The sequence below is a fragment of the Neovison vison genome, chromosome 9 (assembly GCF_020171115.1).
Source record: "Neovison vison isolate M4711 chromosome 9, ASM_NN_V1, whole genome shotgun sequence".
NCBI classification, from domain to species: Eukaryota; Metazoa; Chordata; class Mammalia; order Carnivora; family Mustelidae; genus Neogale; species Neogale vison.
Window position 1 is genome coordinate 51,147,471 of NC_058099.1, and position 22,632 is coordinate 51,170,102.

At 34.2% G+C, this 22,632-nt stretch overlaps 1 protein-coding gene across 5 annotated transcripts in view; it reads right to left on the reverse strand.

Annotated features, from left to right (window-relative positions):
* CNTLN (centlein) overlaps positions 1 to 22,632 on the reverse strand; it is a 291,584-nt gene that overhangs the window by 26,273 nt on the left and 242,679 nt on the right. For all 5 annotated transcript variants that reach the window (XM_044265616.1, XM_044265615.1, XM_044265613.1 and 2 more), the window contains 5 exons: positions 18,310 to 18,501; positions 11,837 to 11,934; positions 10,226 to 10,352; positions 8,185 to 8,322; positions 7,413 to 7,598 (listed from right to left, as the gene is read on the reverse strand). In XM_044265616.1, the coding sequence (XP_044121551.1) occupies positions 7,413 to 7,598; positions 8,185 to 8,322; positions 10,226 to 10,352; positions 11,837 to 11,934; positions 18,310 to 18,501 (741 nt within the window). The remainder of the gene's footprint in view (positions 1 to 7,412; positions 7,599 to 8,184; positions 8,323 to 10,225; positions 10,353 to 11,836; positions 11,935 to 18,309; positions 18,502 to 22,632) is intronic.

A 22,632-nucleotide genomic window follows, 5' to 3' on the forward strand; every position in this document is an offset into this window, starting at 1 on the left:
AAAATGCAAACTAAAATCACAATGAGATATCACTTCACACCTGTTAGAATGGCTATTACCAAATAGGTAAGAGATAACAAATGTTGGCAAGGATGGAACCAAAAGGGAATCCTGTGCACACTTGGTGGGAATGTAAATCGGTACAGCCATTATGGAAAAAAATATAGAGGTCCTTAAAAAATTAGAAGTAGAACTACCATATGATGTAGCAAGTTCACTTCTGGAAATATAGCCAAAGAAAATGAAAACAGGATCTGAAAGAAATATCTGCCTTCTTATATTCACTGCAGCATTCTTCACAATAGCTAAGACATGAAAACAACCTCAGGGTTCAGGTCCATTGATGGATGGATGAATAGATGAAAGAAAATATTATATATATATACATATATATATGTATGTGTGTGTGTGTATATAATATCATATATATAATTTCTTTCATTCATATATTTCATATATATATTGTTTTCTTCCATCTATAATACTCCATTGCATATGCATATGCAATGGAATACTATAGAGCCATAAAAAGGAGGAAATCTTACCATTTGTGAAAACATAATGGACCTTGAGAGCACTATACTGAGTGAAATAAGTCAGACAGAGAAATACAAATACCATATGATGCTTCTTACCTGTGGAATCTAAAAAAGCTGAATTCATAGAAGCAGAAGAGTAGAACAGCGGTTCCCAATGGCTAAGTGGTGGAGGAAGGAGACACTGGTCAAAGGGTACAGATAACCAGTTGTAAGAAAAATAAATTCCAGGGTGTAATGTACAGTATAGGGACTACTGTTAACAAAACTGTATTGTATACTTGAAAGTTGCTATAAGAGTAGATATTAAATTTCTTTACCATAACAACAACAACAACAAAATGGTAATTATGTGAGGTGTGATGGTTGTGTTAACTAACTTTATTATGGTAAACATGTCACAATATATACATATACCACATCATCACACTGTACACCTTAAATTATACAGTGTGATATGTCAATTCTATCTCATTAAAGTTGGGAAAAGAGAACAGAAAAAAATCATAATTAAGAGAGTAGATCAGTGCCTAAGTATTAACAAACTGTACATATAAAAATAAAATTATAGTGCTCCACAAATGTTCTCATTAAAGAAGCAAGAAATTTATATGCCCAAAACATCTTACTAAATCTTTCCAAAGCAAGCACATATTGGTAATTAAATGATTTAAGCTTCCAGCTAAATGTTCTTTGGCTGATATTTATTTCAGAGCTAACAAAAACCATTGAGAAGCTAGAATCTGGCATATGACTCACACATATAAGCACGTTAACAAGCCTGTATCAGGCCTCAATCAAACTGGGCAAATACTTCTAGGAATTTTCCCTCGTGTGTTTTATTCAGTTACTAAGAGGATTTAAAGTCTCAGCTCCGCCACATACACCCAGCCCACATGCTCAAAGCGCTTGATTTCACCCCTGGGCAAAATTCCATATTCAAGTCTAGATCTAGAACAGATGGTCACTCCACCTCTTCTCTTATCTGGCTGTGCCCTGTGAAAAATGCATAGACTAAAGGGAACACAGATTCCACAACAGGGCCAGAACAACATTATTGCTATTAACACTAGTAATAATATTTATTAAGTACTTCTGTTTACATGATACCCTAATAATCTCTGTACAGAATGAGTCCTGGTGATCACAATGTTTCATGTAGGAACTGTGTACATTCTTCATGCTCTTTGAGCAATGTGTCCAGCTCTTGCCTTCACAGAGTTTTCAATCTAATCAGTGATTATGTGTCTATTACCATTCTTTTTCTTGTTTTTTAATTTTATTTATTTATTCAACAGAGAAAGAGAGAGATCACAAGTAGGCAGAGAAGTAGGCAGAGAGAGAGAGAGGGAAGCAGGCTCCCCACTGCACAGAGAGCCCAACATGGGGCTCGATCCTAGGACCCCGAGATCACGACCTGAGCTGAAGGCAGAGGCTCTAACCCACTGAGCCACCCAGGCGCCCCTGTCTAGTACCATTCTTGAGCCGAATATAAAATCATTAAATTTCAATCTTATTTATTAAATAAATAAATATTAAATTTATATTTATATAAATAAGAAATTTATATTAAATATGAAATTTATTAAATTAAAATCTTTGAGAACTGAATGAGTCTTATTAACATGGTATTGCCAGTGCTTTGGGGATAATGAATAACAACGTGTTCAGTGGGAAGGAGAACGTGTGCGAAAGCAGGAATGAACACGGTATGGGGGAAAGTTGGAGAGTAGTGGGAAGATTAGATTCCAGGCACAATGGTGCCAAACTATGAAAGGTCTTAAATATTCCAAAAGCTGAGCTCTAGCACAGTAACGATTTAGGAAGTCACTGACAGTATATAGCCTCAGATAGTGGCTCCTCGGCATTTCCACATGGTCCTAGGGCCATGTGTGCAAAGAAGAGAAGGATGGTTAGTCATCTCATTCCTCAGAACCAAAGGTCCAGTCTTCGCCAATGTTTCTGGTTTGGCATTAATTGCTGGTTGCCCTTTATTAGAAAAATGGATTAAGCAGCAGAAATAGTGCCAGTATCAACTACACACTGGCTCTAAATCACAGTGAAGAAAAACAAATTTCAAATTACCATTAGGCTTTGATTAAACACCAACTCATATATAGATTCAGTTGATAAAAAACAACTGAAGGAAGTGTTTTAAAAACTGTATTATGCATAATAATCACTTAACTTGTTAAATTCAGCTTTTTGGGCCCCACCCTCACCAAGACTTTGATGCAATAAATTTAGGGCCCTAAATTATGCATGTTATTCAAAAGCAATAAAATCAGTTGATTCTAAGACAGGTAATCCAATACCAAATGGAAACTAAGTGGAAAGGTTCTGAAAGAGTACTAAAAATGGCTTATCGATCTCTTTTATCTTTTCCTATTATATAATCTTTAATATAAATATAATAATAAAAATAAAGTAAATATAAATATATTATATATAAATTAAATATATAATATAAATATAAATAAATATAAATATAAAAATAAATATAAACTCAAATTACAATGACAGGAAACCACAGCAATTCTTAATTTATCTATTAAGACATTTATACTCTACATCATTGTTGATGAAAAATATGAAGGATTAGTATGTCACTCTTCAACAATTAGAAATTACTTACTTAATCATTAAATATCATTCAAATCCTTGGGCAAAAATAAAAACCTTGCTTTTTAAAGGATAATTTTTGCCAAATTATTTTCTGTGATGAAGTATACCCATTATAATATCATGAAGGTCATGAACTTCATTGTCTATAATAATCAGATATGTAATTATAAAATTCATTTTTCTATTTTTAAAACTTTTGGTTATCAATTCTTTTTAAGAAGGACACATTCTGGGGCACCTGGGTGGCTCAGTCATTAAGCATCTGCCTTTGGTTCAGATCATGATCCCGGGGTCCTGGGATCAAGCCCTGCACTGGGCTCCCTGCTTAGCAGGAAGCCTGCTTCTTTCTTTCCCTCTCCCCCTGTTTGTGTTTCCTCTCTCACTTTGTGTCTCTCTCTGTCAGATAAATAAATAAAATCTTAAAAAATAAATAAAAAATCAAAAGGACACATTCAAAGAATATTTCAGAAAAAAATCATAATTGGCATTTAAATAAATCTTATAATTAAGTATTTCATATTTTATATCTTGGCTAAAACTGTAACAAACAAAACCCTAATCTGAACAGAAAACAAAAAACAAAGGCTTATGAAGCTAAAAGTCATAATAAAAATGGTTTTACATCATGAGTAATGACAATATTCAATGAGAGTGCTATCAGAAATTAAAGAGTGAGACTATTCAACAAGTATTTGGAAGAAACAACACTTTTAAATCTGAAAAAGGTAAATTACGTTCACTAAAATTAATACTCTGCAATCATTTGGGGTCCTCTGAGGCAAGGTTTATTGGTTTGTCTTTATATCCATCGAAACCTTTGTTAAAAGAGATAAAACAGAAAAAATGTTTTATTCCATTCATTTTGTAGATATTTTTAAAATGAGAAAACTCCCAAGGTATCTATGATTTCCAAAGAAACAAAATAAGGGATTTGTTCTAAATGGGGTACTACTAACATGGCATAAAATATCGCAAGCTCCTATTTTTAGAGGAATGAAGAATATGACATTATACATAAGATCCAGTTATCTGCCATCTTATATTCAATCTATAAGTTCAGGAATGTTACTTCTTATAAATAAGATCAATACCTATGGAGGTAAGTGGATTTAAAAATACTCTATGTTGAGCAGAGGAGTCTCTACGGGGGGCTTAGGAGATGCCAAACTACCTACCAATCTAGAGAGAGAAACCAGAAAAAAAAAACTGATTTGATAACACTAACATATTAAAATATATAAAATAATATATTTTAGAATATGCACACACACATGTGGCAAATTTAATTGAGTGATTCAAATAACAGGGGGGTTATTCGGGAAAGAGACAGTAAGTAGTGATGTTATGTGATTCTGTAGTTTAAAATTTCACTTTATAAAAATTCCATGGATTGAAAATATCTCATATATTGAAGTAAATTTCTACTGCTGTGTTATGCCAGTTTCTTTCAATTTTAATTCCAGTATAGTTAACATCAGTATCATATTTGTTTCAGGCCTATAATATAGTGATTCGACAATTCTATATATTACTTAATGCTTGTCATAAGTGTACTCTTAATCCCCTTGATCGATTTCATCCATCCTCCCACCCACTTCCCCTCTGGTAACCATCTGCTTGTTCTCTATAGATAAAATCTCTTTTTTTGGTTTGTCTCTTTTTCTCTCTTTTCACTTGTTTTGTTTCTTAAATTACTTATGTGAGTGAAATCATACAGTATTTGTCTTCCTTTGACTGCCTTCGCTTAGCATTATACTTTATATCCATCCATGTTGTTGCAAATGTCATGATCTCATTCGTTTCTGTGGCTCAGTAACAGTCCATTGTATATATATGTGCTACATCTTCTTTGTCTATTCATCCACTGATGGACACTTGGGCTGCTTCTGTGATTTGGCTATTATAAATATGGTTGCAATAAACATAGGGGTACATAGATCTTTGCAAATTAGTGTTTTCATATTTTGGGGGTAAATACCCAGTTGTAAGACTGATGGATTATAGGGTAGTTCTATATTTAATTTTTTGTGGAACCACCATACTGTCTTCCACAGTGGTTATACCGCTTTGCATTCCCACCAAAAGTGCAAAACAGTTCCTTTTCTCCACATCCTCACCAACACTTGTTTTTTGTGTTTTTGATTTTAGCCATTCTGACAGGTGTGAGATGACACTGCACTGTGGTTTTGATTTGCATTTTCCTGATGATTGGTGATGATGAGCCATCTTTTCATGTGCCTTCTTCCCATCTGTATGTCTTCTTTGGAGAAATGTCTGTTCATGTCTCATGCTCATTTTTTAATTGGGTTATTTGTTTTGGGGGTGTTGAGTTTTATAAGTTCTTTATATATTTTGGATATGAACCCTTTATCAGATATCATTTGCAAATATATTCCCCATTCCAATGGTTGTCTTTTAGTTTTGTTAATTCTTTTGCTGTGCAGAAACTTATTTTGATGTAGTCCCAACAGTTTATTTTTGCTTTGGTTTCCATTGCCTCAGGAGACATATCTAGAAAAACACTGCTATGGCTGATGTCAGAGAAATTACTGCCTATGTTGTCTTCTGGGATTTCTATGGTTTTAGGTCTCACCTTTAGGTCCTTAATCCCTTTTGAGTTTGTTTTTGTGCATGGTGTAAGAAAATGGTCACCCAGTTACATTCTTTTGTATGTAGCTGTACAATTTTTCCAACACCATTTCTTGAAGGGACTGGCTTTTTCCATTGCATATTCTTGCCTCCTTTTTCAAAGATTAATTAACCATGTAATTCCAGGTTTATTTCTGTGCTTTCCTTGCTGCTTCACTGATCTATGTGTCTATTTTTGTGCCAGTACCATACTGTATCATACTGTTTTGATTACTACAGCTTTGTGGTACATGATATGCCAGTTTTTAATCACGCATGCCATCAAGTAGCACAAGTAACTCAAGCTCATCAAAGACTGCTAACAAACAAAACAAAACAAAACAGGACACTGTGATTTCAGGAGAAAAGAGAGAAGGTCAAGAGAGACTTTCCCACCATAATCACATTGTTTTGGTGCTTATTTTGAAAGGCCAAAGAACTACATTAAAATTTCCTATTTCTAATAGAAATATAGTTTGATTAAGTAGTGATCATGACCACATGCAGACTATTCTGCAAGGTACCTGTAGTTGTTGTGGAGGTGGGGATTGATAAAACACTGTCCTTCACTTTAAGAAACTTATCATCTACCATGCGGCAAGAGATCGATTTGCTAGCTATAATATGAGATGGGATAAAAGGAACCAAAAGGAGGTATCAACAACTCACGGTGGGACTAAAGGAGCAGAGCAATCACCATATTCCTGGTCCATAGTGCCTAGTAACTCTGAAACCAGAGCTGTTCCTCCTTGATTTTCCCAGAAGAGCTAAGGGAGGAATACTGTCTGAGTACTGGGGCAAAAGCACAGACCAGATGCCGAAAAAGCTCCTTAGAAGGACTTTTGAACAAACCAGTTGGTTCTGCCCTTCCCCCGCATCGTAGTTCCTTGTGTAGCCAATGACTGAGCCTCTCTGGGGTTCCTCATCTGTCAGATAATTTCTAGACAGTAAGTACAGCCTTTGCAGGCACTTTGATTTGTCTTCCTTTTGTTCTTCTAAGTCATTTACCATTCCTCTATCCATTCCATGTCTCATAGGCTATGGACTGGGTGGGGTTCAGATGTCTTTGAGCCTTCAGTAGATCTGGGGCAAGTTTCTGACTGTTCTTGCTGGCTTTTCAAAAGAATAGAGTACATAAATGACTTAATTCTTTCATCTTAAAACCTGTCTTGATGGGGCGCCTGGGTGGCTCATGGGTTAAGCCGCTGCCTTTGGCCCAGGTCATGATCTCAGGGTCCTGGGATTGAGTCCCGCATCGAGCCTCTCTGCTCAGCAGGGAGCCTGCTTCCTCCTCTCTCTCTGCCTGCCTCTCTGCCTACTTGTGATCTATCTGTGTCAAATAAATAAATAAAATCTTTAAAAAAAAACCTGTCTTGATTACAAGATTATTATAATTCATAACTGAATTGATATTAAGAATATTAAAAATATGGTGGAAAAATTTAAACTCAAACTGTAAAACCAGACCTTTCCTAGACAAATTTTGAACACTGGCAAGTAGGGTAGGAGAAGATGCTTTGTGGTTTCAGAAAGCAGAAGCTTCAGCGTGTTCCCACGTCATCTCAAGGAGGTCACCATTCTCCTGAAGTACAGTACAGTTAGTAAACTACAAGTAATTCAAACCTTTACGAAGATGGTGAACTCTTCCACTTTCTCATTGGCTAACAACAACTTCTTCTGTGCACCTTCTAGGGCCTGCTCACTTTGCAGTGCTAATCCCTGAAGATGCTTAGATGCCGCCGTTTCAATCTCTGCCATTGCAGTTTCGGTCTCACTTATTTTTGATACTAGGAGACTAAGCTTGACATCCTGCAGAAGACCAGTGATCACAGAATAGAAAATCATTCACAAACATGTCAGGAGGAGTTAGATATACATGTCAGGTAAAAAAATGGTTTCATGATTCTCTTTCTGTATGTATTTATTTTCATTTGGTTAAAATGGATGGTTGTTTTCATTTATTTTCAATAAAATATCCTGTGCACATCTTCTCATATATTTATCATCAAAGTTATTTATATTTCTAAAAATTATAAAGACATCATTAAAGACATGGAAGCTATTTTAGAGCAAAAGATCTCACAAATCAAATAGAAATATTTAATTAGTTTATAAGGTTAAGTGCGTCCAAAAAATTTATAGCCACTTACGCCAGTTCTTAACAATAGTGTTCATTTAAACACATTATCAAGACACAAAATCTGTTTCTCTAATATAGCACTACCTTTAATGTTAAACAAATTCTGTTTCATGTAGAGATAGAAATGTACTTTGCAGTTATCTGAAACAATTAAGTTGCTCATAATAGTTTTGGGGAGAAAAAAAATGAGGACTTTAAAAATTAAAAAGATACGATAACATTCCATGTCTAAGCTAACACGTCCAAAAAGCGTACCTTTTTTTCTAATTCCTCTTTAGTTTTTTGATACATCTGTTCATACTGTGACTTTTCTTTCACGGCAACACTGAGTCTCTGCTTTAGTGAATCAATTGATACCTTCTTATTGGAACATTCTTCAGTTAGTGTCTTCACCTATAGCAAAAGCCTAAAGGTAACTATTATCGGTTAAGGCATCCTAGTCATAAACTCCATTTGTTTAAACAGAAACCAAATGAATTCATGAATAAGTCTAATTTCTTTATTCTCTCATAAATGATATCAAATTTAAATAAATAAATATAAGTTTAAAAATACATGATATCAAATGCAAGTATAAGGTTTGTAGCACTTATATCACAAATGAGACAAAAACCCTTAAATCATTAAAAAAAATGCACAAAAAGGTATGAAAAGGTATGAATGAAGGTTTTTTTTAAACAACTTCCACTTTTAATAATGGAAACAATTTGCCATTCCAGAAACAACGGCAGGGAAGAAAAATCTTCCCTATTAAAATAAACTCATCAGGGGCGCCTGGGTGGCTCAGTGGTTTAAGCCTCTGCCTTCGGCTCAGGTCATGATCTCAGGGTCCTGGGATTGAGCCCCACGTCGGGCTCTCTGCTCAGCGGGGAGCCTGCTTCCCCCTCTCTCTCTGCCTGCCTCTCTGCCTACTTGTGATCTCTCTCTATCAAATAAATAAATAAAAATCTTTAAAATAAACTCATCAAAATTATAAATATTATAACTTTTTTACTTCTGTGATTTAAAATGCTGTCCTGCAATACTACCCCTTTCATTTTTAACAACATTCTGGTATCATCACATGTTGAAGAGAAAACAGTATTACAGCAAAGCTTATTTTAATTTAACATAGGAATTTGTATAGTGATTTTTAAAAATCTCTGGCCATATGTGTGTCTGCCTAATAATACAGTACTAATTTTAACTATGTTTCCTTTCATTACTAACCTAAACTTCCGTTAAGTAGGGGATGGTTGTCTCTCATTCTTAAGCAAGCTGAGTCATGGGTAACTTTCAGTTATAACCATATAACATGTACTTTTTAGGATAAAATTAAGTAAGTGCTGCAACATACTAATTATACATTTGAAAGAAGAAATAGTTTCTCTTTATTCACTTAATGCCACTAAAGATATGTAATTACTTATAAAAAGATTCTAAGACCATATCCAGAATGATATCTGGAATGAAAGTTTAAAAATCAGCAGTATTTAAATGACAACACTGAAAAAAAAAACCTATAGGAAGTAATTATAACATACATGGATGTGTGGAGGAGAAAAAGAAAGAAAATCCATGTGCATTTGTCTTGCTCATGTAAAATTTTCTCTCTTAAATCCACTTGAGCTAACAGATACTTACATTTTTATTTCCAACAAGGAAAGTAAGGGAGATGTTCTCTCTGGAGCGGATAACATTTAGTGAATGCCAAAGCACAAGCTGCTTTATGAGTTGTGCAAATAGCACCTTACAAACCAAACAAAACAAAACCAAACAAAACAAAAAAACCAAAAATCTCTTAGTCAGCAAATTGCTGATTTCCACTTTAGGGTCAGATATGCAACTGTGTTAAATACAACTCTCTTTCTAAGTACACCAAATTAAATGTACAGAAGGAAAAAGTACACTTCAAAATTTTTGGTGAGTACATTTTTTAAAGAACTTCTGGTAGTTGGTTATCACCTTTTTCATCTAAAAATATATGCTTCATTCAATCATTATAAATGTTAGCAAACTAAATAAAGGAAATAATTCTAAATTGTATAAAGAAACATCAAAGGTTTTTAAATTTAAAATTGATTATCTTCTCATGATATGTTCACAAATATAAAGAGAATGTGTGGCTATATTATATATGAGATTTGAGTCTTGAATTTTAAAAGAATGTACTTTCAGAGCAAGTAACATAATTATGTAACAGTATTCATATTTTATGAATATTTTCTATAAATTTATTAAGATTGATACTCAAGAGTATCAATAAATAAGAGGGCAGTGATTTTTTTTCAACGTCAGAGAACATAAAAGCTGATACCTTTTTTTCAAGATTTTCTAACATTTCATTAATACTCTCATTACTTTCCAGATTTACTTTCTGTCGAAATTTCAAGTCCTCTATCAAATGTCTTTTCATGGTTATATCCCTCTCCATTCGGGACATCCTTGAAAGGGAAAAAAGATGTTTTATCGAGATGATAGAAAATATTTTAACAGTGATTATATGATTATATGATAATCTTACATACTATCCAGTGCTATACCTCCTGTTAATTTTTAAATGCAATCTGATATTAATTGCAAATAAGATAATTACATGAGAAGCAATATTGCTCTATTAATAGTTTGAGTTTTTATAAAATTTATAATCCAGTCATTACTGGTAATTATAGTATTATATATACATTAAGACATAAAAAATAGGATAACTGAGAAAGATTGACAAAATTTATGAAAAATTAAAATCATTATATCTAAACTATATTCTTGCATTGCTATCAAAAATCAAACTGAAATTTGGAGATCATGAACAGCCTAACACTGACAGGAAACAATTCTATACAATAATAAACAAATATAAAATCTCATACCGTGATATAGAAACACAATAACCTTGGGCATGGTATCTTCTAATTTAATATCATTTATGACTGAACTGACCTTTCAGTGCAGCTTCACAGATAACCTGTGAGAAACGGCAGCTGCAATGACGACCACTACTGGTCCTATGGAATAGTAACAGGCAACATCTGCAGTGTATCTGCTGTGTGCCAAGCTCTGGTACAAGTGCTCTACACACAGTCATTCAAGCCTCACAAGAATTTTATGAGTGGATGTTATTAAACTGTGATTCGGAGCTAGCAGGTCAAGGAGCCAGCATCCAAAGAATGTGTCTCTAGAGCCTTCACTCTTACATAGTAAACAAGACTGCTTCTGAGGCTCATAAATAAACCCACAGATATTTTGTTTAAAAAATTAACCAATCTTTTAGTCTTGTAGTTTCATCTGTTAGTATCACTTCTAAATTATCTTCACTTAAATGTGGTATACATGTATGTACAGTAGATAGATATATTTCTCAAACTATCAACAACAGACTGGAATTCTATCTAAACATGTAATCACCCCTAAGCTTTAATAATATATCTACAAAAGATATAGAAAGGAAATCATTTTGATTCAGTGAGATAGAACATTTCAAACCCCTTTCTGCTAATAAACACATGAAGTACAAACTTTTACAATCTTCCTTTTAGAGACAAGTGAAACTTTCCTTTTTTTCCACCTTAGCTCTATAAGCTTAGGCAGTAAATCCAATAAAAGATCAATCTACACATATATTTTTGTCCAAATAATTACCACATTCATAAGTTTTCTGTTTGTAGTCTTTAGGTAATTAATTTATATATATTCAAAATTAAATGTTTAAGAACGAAAATATAACTTTAAATATTCTTACTTTAAATAAAAAATAGTAAATAGTCTTCCATCAACCATGCTTATAGGTAATATTCTTTAAACTTTCTTCTTATTGAGGTTTAAACATGAACTAAGGAAGGAAAAACTTCATTTTGAACTTGCAGTATTATTTCTTGGGGGCACTACCACTAGGTGGCACCAAATACAATGGATAAAAATACTAACATACTTTTCATGCATCTCCTTTATGTGTTCTTCTTTTGCTAGGAGTTCAAATTTCAGAGACTTCACATTTGATGACTGTTTAGTGAGTTCATTAGTCGCATTCTAGATTAAAAATACACATAAAATCAAATACACCTTTCAGTCTTTGGTGGAATGCAGCATACAAATAAATACCATTCCCATGAAGAGTTAAATTTGCAAAATTATGCTTATAATTAAGAAGGACATTTTATTATTTTTAAATGCTTTATTTTATATGTTTTAATCGAAGTACTATGGTACACTAAAATTTTTATATAACATACCAAAACCACAGAAGAATGTCATTGTATAACAACTGTAAAAAGTACATACCCAAAATACACGTATGAGAAAGAAACACAGACTGTTTTATAAAATGTATAAGTGCATGTGATTAATTTAGTATTTTAATGGGCTAATAAGATCACTTAAAATGAATGGCGGGTTTACTAAGAACCCAAAACAGACCAAATATGGTCACAAATGCTCTGCAGCTCCTCCCATTAGGAGGTAAGATTCAGCTTCTAACCCTTTCAGTCTGTCTGGCCTGTGATTTGCTTTGTCCAAAAAAAAAAGTGACAGAAATGACATTACGCAAGTACCAGATCCTGGGCCTCAACCCTTGCAGCTTGCACTTTTGCCCTCTCAGAACACTGCCTGGGATCACCTTGCAGGGAAGACAGAGGAAAGGCCATGTGGAGAAGTAGGGAGGGACCCGGGCAGTGGGTCTGCAGATTGGCTGTGAGTAAGGCTATCTTGGAACTTCTCGTCCAGATAAATCCTTGAGTTAAAAGAATGCAGCAGGCACAAGAGAGAACGCAAAAGACAGAAGCAAAAGACCTGCCCAGTCCAACCCACTAGATCTTAAGAATTAATAAACTGCTACTGTTTTGAGCTGCTGCATTTTAGGATTTGTATGACAGTGACATAACTGATAGGGAACTTTACTAATACTAAATACTTCCTTACTTCAATTTATTACTACTATTACTACTTATTTTTCAAGTTTCTATGCACAAACATCAGTTTTTTTTTTTTTAATATTTTATTTATTTATTTGACAGACAGAGATCATAGATAGGCAGAGAGACAGGCATAGAGAGAAGGGGGAAGCAGGCTCCCTGCTGAGCAGAGAGCCCGACGTGGGGCTTGATCCCAGGACTCTGAAATCATGACCTGAGTGAAGGCAGAGGCTTAACCCACTGAGCCACCTGGGGACCCAAACATCAGTTTTTCAAAGCAGAACAGCTTTGTGGTATTTGCTGACTGCACAGCCCAGGAGCCAGAGGTAGTAAATGGAGTGTCAGGAACCCTAACTCTTAATTTGGACTCAAGTTCCAAGTAAACATGTAATCTGAGATATTACCTAGTGTTTTTGATATTTATAGTTTCCCCATCTAAAAGATAGTGTTAACATACATTAATTCATTTGTTGAAATTTTAAAATATTAAATTAATATAAGTAGAATAAAATGTGATAGCTTTAAAAGTATTTGGAATAGTTATTTTGCTAATCTTTCTAGTAATTACAATCATTTGTGTTAGAACTATTCCCAGCTTTGACCATATCATACTAAATGAAACAGAAATTGAAAAGATGAAACCATTAATCACATCATGTAAATGAGAATCAAATTCATTAGTCAGACTTCAAAATATCTCGGTGGTAAAGCATATCTAAATATAAAATTTGAAATAATTTTTAATTTTTATAATAAATATGGAAATTTTCTTAAAAATGGCAAGTGAACTGAATGTGAAAAATTTTGATTAAGTGGGGACATCTGGGTGGCTCATCAGTTAAGTGTCTGACTCTGGATTTCGGCACAGGTCATGATCACAGGGTTGCAGGATCAAGCCCCATGTCATGCTCTGCAGTGGAGCTTGCTTAAAATTCTTTCTCTCCCTCTCCCTCTGTTTCCCACTTCCTCAATCTCTCATTCTTTCTCTAAATAAATAAATAAAATACAAGTTAAAAAATTTTTTTGATTGTGTAATGCAATCTAAATTTCTACCATATTTGACATGCATTGGCAGAATAATATAGTCCACACTAGTGAATTTAGCAGATAATTGAAGCTTTTGCTTCTACCATTAATTTTCAATTCTCTCTGGAATGATTGTTCACTCACTTAGAAACAAGAACATCCATACTTACATGAAGCACTATAATAGTGATACTTCAATATAGTGATATTATATTATAAATATTATCACTTTATTAATTATATATGTTAACATGCTATAGTAAGTCATCACTATATCATTATATTGTCATGCCTTTTGGAACTATTATGATATAAATGGCTACTGACCCTTACTCTAAATGGTCCCAGACTGCTGTTTTCCTAATTTTGTATTTTTACCTTACCATTTTCCTATTTTCTTTTTCTCTCTGTCAATCCCTTGGCCAAAATTTCTAGCTTTTGCCATCCATATTCCTGCCTAAAAACAATTGTCTGCTCCTGTAATATGCCTACTTCTAATCTTTTGAGGTCTTTTCTGCTGAGAAGTTGAACAAATAGACTTACTGGAGCTGTATTTAAAATAAAAGATAACTGGTGGTAAATGAAGCCTGACAGTAGGGGAATGAATTAAGTGAATTTTAAGGTAGTTGTTTGATTCTTTTCTGTTTTTAGAGTTAAGGCTGTTATTTTAGGTGACTGAAAGTGCTGTAAGTCTGACTTCTGGAGAGTTGAGGGATTACTGAATTATAGTAAATAAAACAACACCAGCTTGATATATACTTTTACCAGAATCTCTAAATCTCACAGCCATTTCATTTGATCCTTAAAAATCCTTATGAAGTGGGTAGAAAGGTATCCCTGCTTTAGACCTCTGGAGAAATTATTTCCCGAGTCTGGTCCCATAAGAAGTTAGTGCACAAAGAGTGACCAAAACCCAGGGCCTCTAATATTTTCCACTTCTACTATACAATATTTATCGGCAGCATGACCTCAAATGTGGAACAAAACATTTATTTCAAAAATGTCACAATGGTAAGAATCCATCGTGGTTAGAGCTTTCCTGCCTAAGTTTATTAAAGGTGGGTTTTTGTTGTTGTTGTTTGTTTGTTTGTTTGTTTGTTTTTAAACTGCAGAGTGTCTAAGTAAAAGCACGGACTCTAAAGTCAGAGGGATTGAGTTCTAATTTCGGTTCTATCTCTTAGTAGTTCAGTTGACTTTGGACAATTAATTTAATCTGTGTTTCTGCTTTCTCAACAGTAAAATAGAGTAATAGATTTTATCTCACAGGAGAGAAGTGAGGTTTGTTTTTTTAAAAGATTTTTATTTACTTGTGAGAGATGGAGAGCGACCATGAGCACAAGCAGGTGGGGAGGAGCAGAGGGACAGGGAGAAGCAGATTCCCCACTGAGCAGGGAGCCCAGCATAGGGTGTGATCCCCAGACCCTGAGATCATGACCTGAGCTGAAGGTAGGGGCTTAATGTCTGAGCCACCCAGGCACCCCTAAAAATGAGGTTTAAATGAGTTAATATATGTAAAGGACGTAGAACCAGCCTGGCAATAGTTTACCTATAAAGGAACAGTAGTTTAAAAGCTATGATGCTTCATTATTGACTTACTGGAAAACTGGAAAAGAACTTGGTCTACCCCAAAGGAATGCTTTCAACACTCAGGAAGTCAAACAACCACAAATATAAACTGAAGTACTAGTAAATTCAAATTTTATAAATAACTATAAATACACTAAATATAAATAACACACACCATCTACTGGAAGGAATTTGTACATACCTAAATATTTGGTTATCTATCTATATATAGTTGGATACCTTGAAGAAACATGTACAATAGAGGTAAAAATGAGGATACAGAAAATACATATGAGCAATGAAATGATACTCAATACACCATATGTATCTAAGAGGTGTACCTAAGAATTTACACATAAAAGACTAAAATTACCTAGATAAAATTTTAAAAGATCATGTAAATCTTTAATATAGTCAAATCTAATGAGTTTCTTCTTAATTAGGCATAAAAACATCAACAAGAAAGTTTTTTTTTTTAGAAAATTATGATGTTAGCAAGTTGTTATCTGCCATGGGTTGAATTGTGTCCCTTCAAAATTTGTATGTTAAAGTCTTAACCCCAGTACCTCAAGATGTGACTGTATTTGGATAAGGCCCTAAAGAAATAATTAAGGTAAAACAAGGTCATATGGGTGGACCTTCACCTGACATGACTGGTATCCTTATTAGAAGAGAAGAGCAAACACAGATAACACAGACGCAGGACTGACCATAAGAGGTACAAGTTAAGGAGAGAACCTACGACCTATTGATACCTAGATCTTAGACTTGTAGACTCCAGAACTATGAGGAAAAGAAATTCCATTACTTAAGCCATGCAGTGTGTGGTATTTTTTTAGGAAGACCTAGCAAATTAATAGAATATCAAAACAGATTTTTAGTAACAGAGTGTATTATACACCTTAAGGCACTGGTCTTCTAAGGTACTTCCATATTAAAACATGAAACAAGGCAGAAGTAAAGATTTATCCTTTCTGTCCCTATGTAGCATGGTCAGCGTCCTAGGACTCCAGGCTAGATATGGACACTTCACTTCAAACATACATGGAATATGACCTAACTTGCTCCAGACATTCTCATAGTCTTATCTTATCTTTGTGACTCACACATTCCTCCAAAGTGAAGAGAAATTTATATGTGGGTGAAAACTTAACACCATGGGAAACCATAAAGTAAACAACTTAACAGATATTGACATGGGTCTATTATTTCCAAAGTTATGTTAGATGATTTCATAGTATATAAAACCAAGCAAGTAAAATATAAATCAATGTAGAGCTATTAACCACTTTAAAAATTTAAGAAATCAGATTAGGTATTATTGGATCCAACATTCTATTTTATCTTGGTGAAAACTAAAGTTATATTAGGAGCATGAACACTTAATTTACAGATTAGATACAGATAAGATCAAAGTATATCTCAAAGATTTTTTCTGTAAGAAACCTAACACTGAAATAGTTTTAGTCCACTTTTTCACAAACAAACGCATCTTGAGATGTATGCACCAAAGCTTGCACCACTATTTTTTCTCATATTTCTATTATGTAAGGTGTTTAAACTTATGAAATGTAATGGTTGAGGCAAGTTCTGCACATAAAAACTCTGAAGAAGATGATATTTAGGAAATATCTAAATTAATATTATTATATCTACTATTAACAAAGCAAAATATTTTCAAGTAATTATACATTCATTTACTTTAAACTTCAACCTCATATTTTATCTTCTTAGTAACCCTTCATTTAAAGATACTTTTGGAGTGCACACCTATCATATTTTGAATTAAAAACAACTGAATCTGTTCGATAATTCAATATTCTAATGCCCTTTTAGCAGTCATAGTTACTCCATTCCTAATGGACTCTGTGCATTTCCAACAGAACTTTCTAGTGACTCTCATTATAGTGATGGTCCCACATAGAGTGTCCTTAGAGCTCCCAGCTAGCAAAACCCACCAAACAAAGTAATTAAGTATGTGAGGAATAAATGAGCATGTTTTAAACAGTATGAAAATGAACTTTCCAATTAAATATCATAAATCCTGTTTTTTACAAGGTAATTCTACTTAAACTAAGGTCATCCTTATTTTTAAGTTGTTGATAATTTCACCTGGACTTAGTATTCTTTTTTTTTTTTTTTAAAGATTTTATTTATTTATTTGTCAGAGACAGAGGGAGAGAAAGCGAGCGAGCACAGGCAGACAAAGAGGCAGGCAAAGGCAGAGGGAGAAGCAGGCTCCCTGCCGAGCAAGGAGCCCAATGTGGGACTCGATCCCAGGACCCTGGGATCATGACCTGAGCCGAAGGCAGCTGCTTAACCAACTGAGCCACCCAGGCATCCCTGGACTTAGTATTCTTTACAAAGAAAATGAACATGGCTTTCTACTCTTAATTCTCAGGTTTAACTTGTTAAAGTCTATCAAACCAACCACCGTTGCCCTGTGTTTCTCTCTCCCTCCATAAGTTCCCTCCTCCTTTCTCATCTCCAACCAACAAACACCAAATTAAAACAGTAGCAACTGTATAGAGGGAAACAATTCTATTTATGTTGATACACTGAAGTTTGAAAGGAATTCTGTTCGGTGGAAGGAGGAATGGAGGTTAGAGGGGAGTTCAGTAGTGAAAGAGAAATGACAATGGCTAGTTTCTGCCATCTTCTAACAGGATTCCATTGTATCTTGTCATTTTCTCAGAGATAGTGTTGTAAGTTACCATATAAGAAACCGCTAGGCTAAAAGAGAATGATGAGGTCAAATACAGTATTAATAACTTTTGAATTATTTATACCATAATTAGAATCAATATAAACAGGTCTTTAAGGATCTTGGTCTTGGACTTGTAGACTGCAGAACTATGAGGAAAAGAGGTATGTATTCATGTTTATTAAAATTTCTAATTACCTTTAATTTACACTGCAATTGCTTCATCTCCAAATCCATGCTCCTTGAAGGACCAAGTGATGTAACTTGTATCCGTGGAACTATCACCCGGGAAACTTCTTCTGCCAAACTTGTGATTTCAGATGAGGACTCCAATTTCCTCAGCAAGTCTTCTTTTTCCCTCCGAAGCCCAGCCAAATCCAAATTTAGCTTCTTTTTTCAAAAAGAAAATAAATATAAATGTATTATAAAAAGCAATTATTTTTCACCCAACAATTATCAGCATAAAATCTTAATGCTAAAGAAAAAAGTGAAATTAATTCTAAAAATAATTATTATAAAAAAAGCAGACACTAAAAATAATTATTATAAAAACTTTACAGAAGTCATAACTCCTACTTAAGGTTTTTGCTTAAGGTTGTAGGGCTTGTAAAGGTTAAAACAAAATGGGCTGGCTGCATCCAGCATCTTTCAGCTGGCTAGTCTTCACTCACGATGTGCTATTTCTTTGACTTCACATACACATGCCTGAGCCAGAGATTCACATATTTGATAACCTTGACTTCAGGACTGATGTACTTAACTGGTAAAAGCCAAGCTGGAGCAGGACAAGATAACAGATGTTAGTTGTTTATTCCACTGGGTAGGTCTTACCATGCTATATGGCAGCCAAAACGCTTCTCATTTAGTAACATAAATGTTAAGTCCAATTAGCAAAAGAGGCTTATTAGAGACTTAGTTCAAATAAACAGCGTGCAAACAAATTCGCTCAGCCTAATGCATCTGATTGATAGTTGCTGAGTCCTTTTTGTAATGTTCACATAGAACTGCACTGAACTCCTTACATTTGAATTTTTAATGACATCAACATTTTACTAAAAGACATACTGGTAATGTTTGTATGAAATAGTGTAAAAGAAACTGTCTTAATGTCGACCCTTCTCGTTCACCAATCTGCAGTCAGCAGAATGTCCCCAAGCTGTAATGGCCTAACAACTCAGAGCTCCTTAAGAGGATAACTGCAGTACGATTTTATTATTCCAGAGAAGCTTATAATATGGTAGTTTAACATAAGGAACAATTAGACAAAATGGTACTAAAATCTCTCAGGGGGCAAAAAGTCTTTCTTAGTGAAAAATTCTAATGAGAAACAGCAAAAGATGTAGCCAACACGTACAGTAATATAAATATGGGACATAAGTTATTTAAGTATTAACACTATATTTAAACACAACTCTTAAGGACCTTACCAATAATTGCCTATTTCTTTATGTATATCTGTCTATACTGTTAAATATAAATATCTCAGATATTGGGTTCAAAACTAGAGCTTGATATAGTTGATATTAGATTATGTTTTGGTAGAATAAAAAGCATGTTTTGGTGAAAAAAAATCTTTGATTATATTTGACCTTGTTTTTTTAAAGATTTATTTATTTATTTGAGAGGGAGAGAAACACCTGGGGGGAGGGGAATGGGGAAGGGAGAGAGAATCCCAAGCAGACTCCAGTTGGCCTACGGGTTGGATCCCATGACAGTTGAGATTGAGACCTGAGCTGAGACCAAGAATTGGAAGCTTCATCAACTGCTCCACGCAGGCGCCCACTTGATTATATCTGAACTTATCATGGAGAGGTGTGGTTCTATATATTTTCAGGAAACATTCATTCATGAATTGTATCAAAGGTACCAAATAATTAATATCTAAAAGCAAACTGATAATTTCTCCACCCCTAAAAATCTTCCTGGTTATCTTCCAAGCTTGAATCCATCTCTCTCCTTGTTTATTGTCTATATCCAACCAATTGTCACGTTCTATAAATTATGTCATGTCTCTCATATTCACTCCCTCTGCCACTTTCTTAATGAAGACTCTCACTAACCCACTGAGACTACTGCAAAAGCCCTTCCCCTCCCCGCAACCCTTCCCACTTTTAAACCATCTTTTATACAACTTCCTAAAACAACACGGACCTGTTAATCCCTCATTCAAATACTCTTCAGGGGTTTCTTACCCCAGTAGGATAAAGCTCAGATGTCTGTGATTATAGTAATGCTCTCTAAAATTTAGCTTCAGTTTGTGTTTCAGACAAGTATCATCTGAAGGCAAACTTGCCAGCCATACCCCCAACCTGTCTGCCGTTTCTACATCGATGTTTCCACACTTGGCATTTTCTTCTGCTGAGATCTCACTCATGCTTGAAGAACAGCTTAGTATTTCCTCCTTATGAAGTCTTCTGTTCTGTCCCTTCTTTTTCTTTCACAAGTAGCTTCTCCATTCTCTCCCAGTAGCTCCCATATTCTTCAACCATGAACCCTAGTAAGTCCTTGAGAGAGGACTGTGCCTTCCTCCCCCAGGTATCTAAAAACAGTGCATTCTGTATGGTAAGAAACAGAAGAAAGATTCCAAAAATTGAAGTCTCCCCATCTGTAGCATGGACAATGCTATGAAGACACATTAATTTCAGCTCATATTTATAATCTTTCTATTAGTTTATCACTATATAAATTAAAATACACTTTTTTAAGTAAAGTAATATTATCAGTGTTTACTTAAGGAGTATGCACTGGAGCATTTATCAATCCTGAAGTAAATGCTATGCATCTAAATAAGGCTTTCTAAGATTGTAATTTGGTATGACATAACTCATGGCTGCAATTCTATGTGGAATCTCAGGCAACAGAAAATTCAACTTTGATGAGGCTCCTTTCTTCCCATGAACAGTCCCGGTAGCTTCTCTCATTTGTTAAACTTGTATGCCGTTAGATTTCTGTCTATTCCTTCCACAGCAGTAGATCCTAACACTATTAATAAATCCTTCATAGAGGAAAGACCAAGCCAATAAATATAGTTCTCTAAAAGACATGTATTGGAGATTTTAACTTTACTCTAACAATACAAAATTTATTAAATGAAGAAACACTGAAATTATGGAGACTGTAAATCAGATAACTTATAATTTACTAAAATATAAATCATATTTTGATTAACCAGTATTTAAAACCTACAATCTTTAAAAAAGATTTCTAATATACATGCCCAGAAATGCTACAGGGCATGTGTTGAAAAAGAAGAAATAAACAAATCATATATTCCATCAGGTTGGAGTCCTTCATCCATTTGAATTTTGGACAAATAATGATGGCCCTATTACTAACTTCTCTCAGGTTAAACATCCTATTTCTCATTTGAGATATGCTACAGATAAGACAAGAAGCATAAATAATTTTCTTTTGTGTACACTCAGCTTGGCAGGTGAGACTAATTGTGGTGACCTTGTTAGAAAGAGAATATGCTTAAAATTTACCAATAAATTTAGATTACCCTTAAAATTGTTACTTTTCTTCTTTATCAAAAGCATGATTCCTATTTCTACAGTATTACTTTACCATCTCCAAACATTTATTAATATATGTCATTTATATTAAAATCATAAATAAAAATAAAACACATGGAGAGTCATAATTTCTGGATTTTAGCCTGGGATCTATTGCTTACCAGTTGAGTGATGCTAATTAATACTTGACACTGTTTCCTCATTTAAAAACAAAGATGATGCTTGTCTACCTAGCAAAGGTCATTTTGAGGGCAGAATTTTAAAAAAATATGATAGCACTTGGTAGATTTTAAATTTACAGCATTATTGTTAATAGTTATCTTGCAGTAAATGCTACCATAAAGCATATGAAAAGTATCTTAAAGGCTGAGAATCTGGATTTTTAAAAAAATGCTTCATGATATATATAAAATATCAAGTATATATATAAACATATACAGAAAAATCTTCCCTTAAAAGATATACCAATCTTTTAAAAGTCTATTTCAATTTAAAAGTTGACTTCACTGGGAATAAGCTTATAAAGTAGAACTTAACACTATAAAAGTTTAAAATTAGACCCTAATTATTATTTATTTAAATAGGACATTGAAGAAGCATAAGTCTCTGAGAAGTAAAGAACACTCTAAGCAACAGTAAGAAGAAACGAAATGTATTAGAGAGTTTGTTCTTCCATAAAGTGCTCTGGGGGAGGCAGAATCCTCAGAGGACCCCCAATGACCCATGTCCTGTAAAATATCTTCCCCTCGTATGTGGGTGAGACTTGCGAATGCAATGGGCTATCACTCCCATGTTTGTATTATTTGCATATGTTTTATGCAAAAGGCCTTCTTTAAATTATGGTCCCTAATCACATGACTTTGAGTTAATCAAAAGCAAAATTATCCTGGCTGGTCCTGATCTAATCAGGCAAGGCCTTTACAAGAAATCCAGGGGCCCTCCTGAGGTCAGAGAGATTCCCCTGCTGGCTTTGAAGAAGTAAGTGGCCATGTTGTGGAAGGATGAT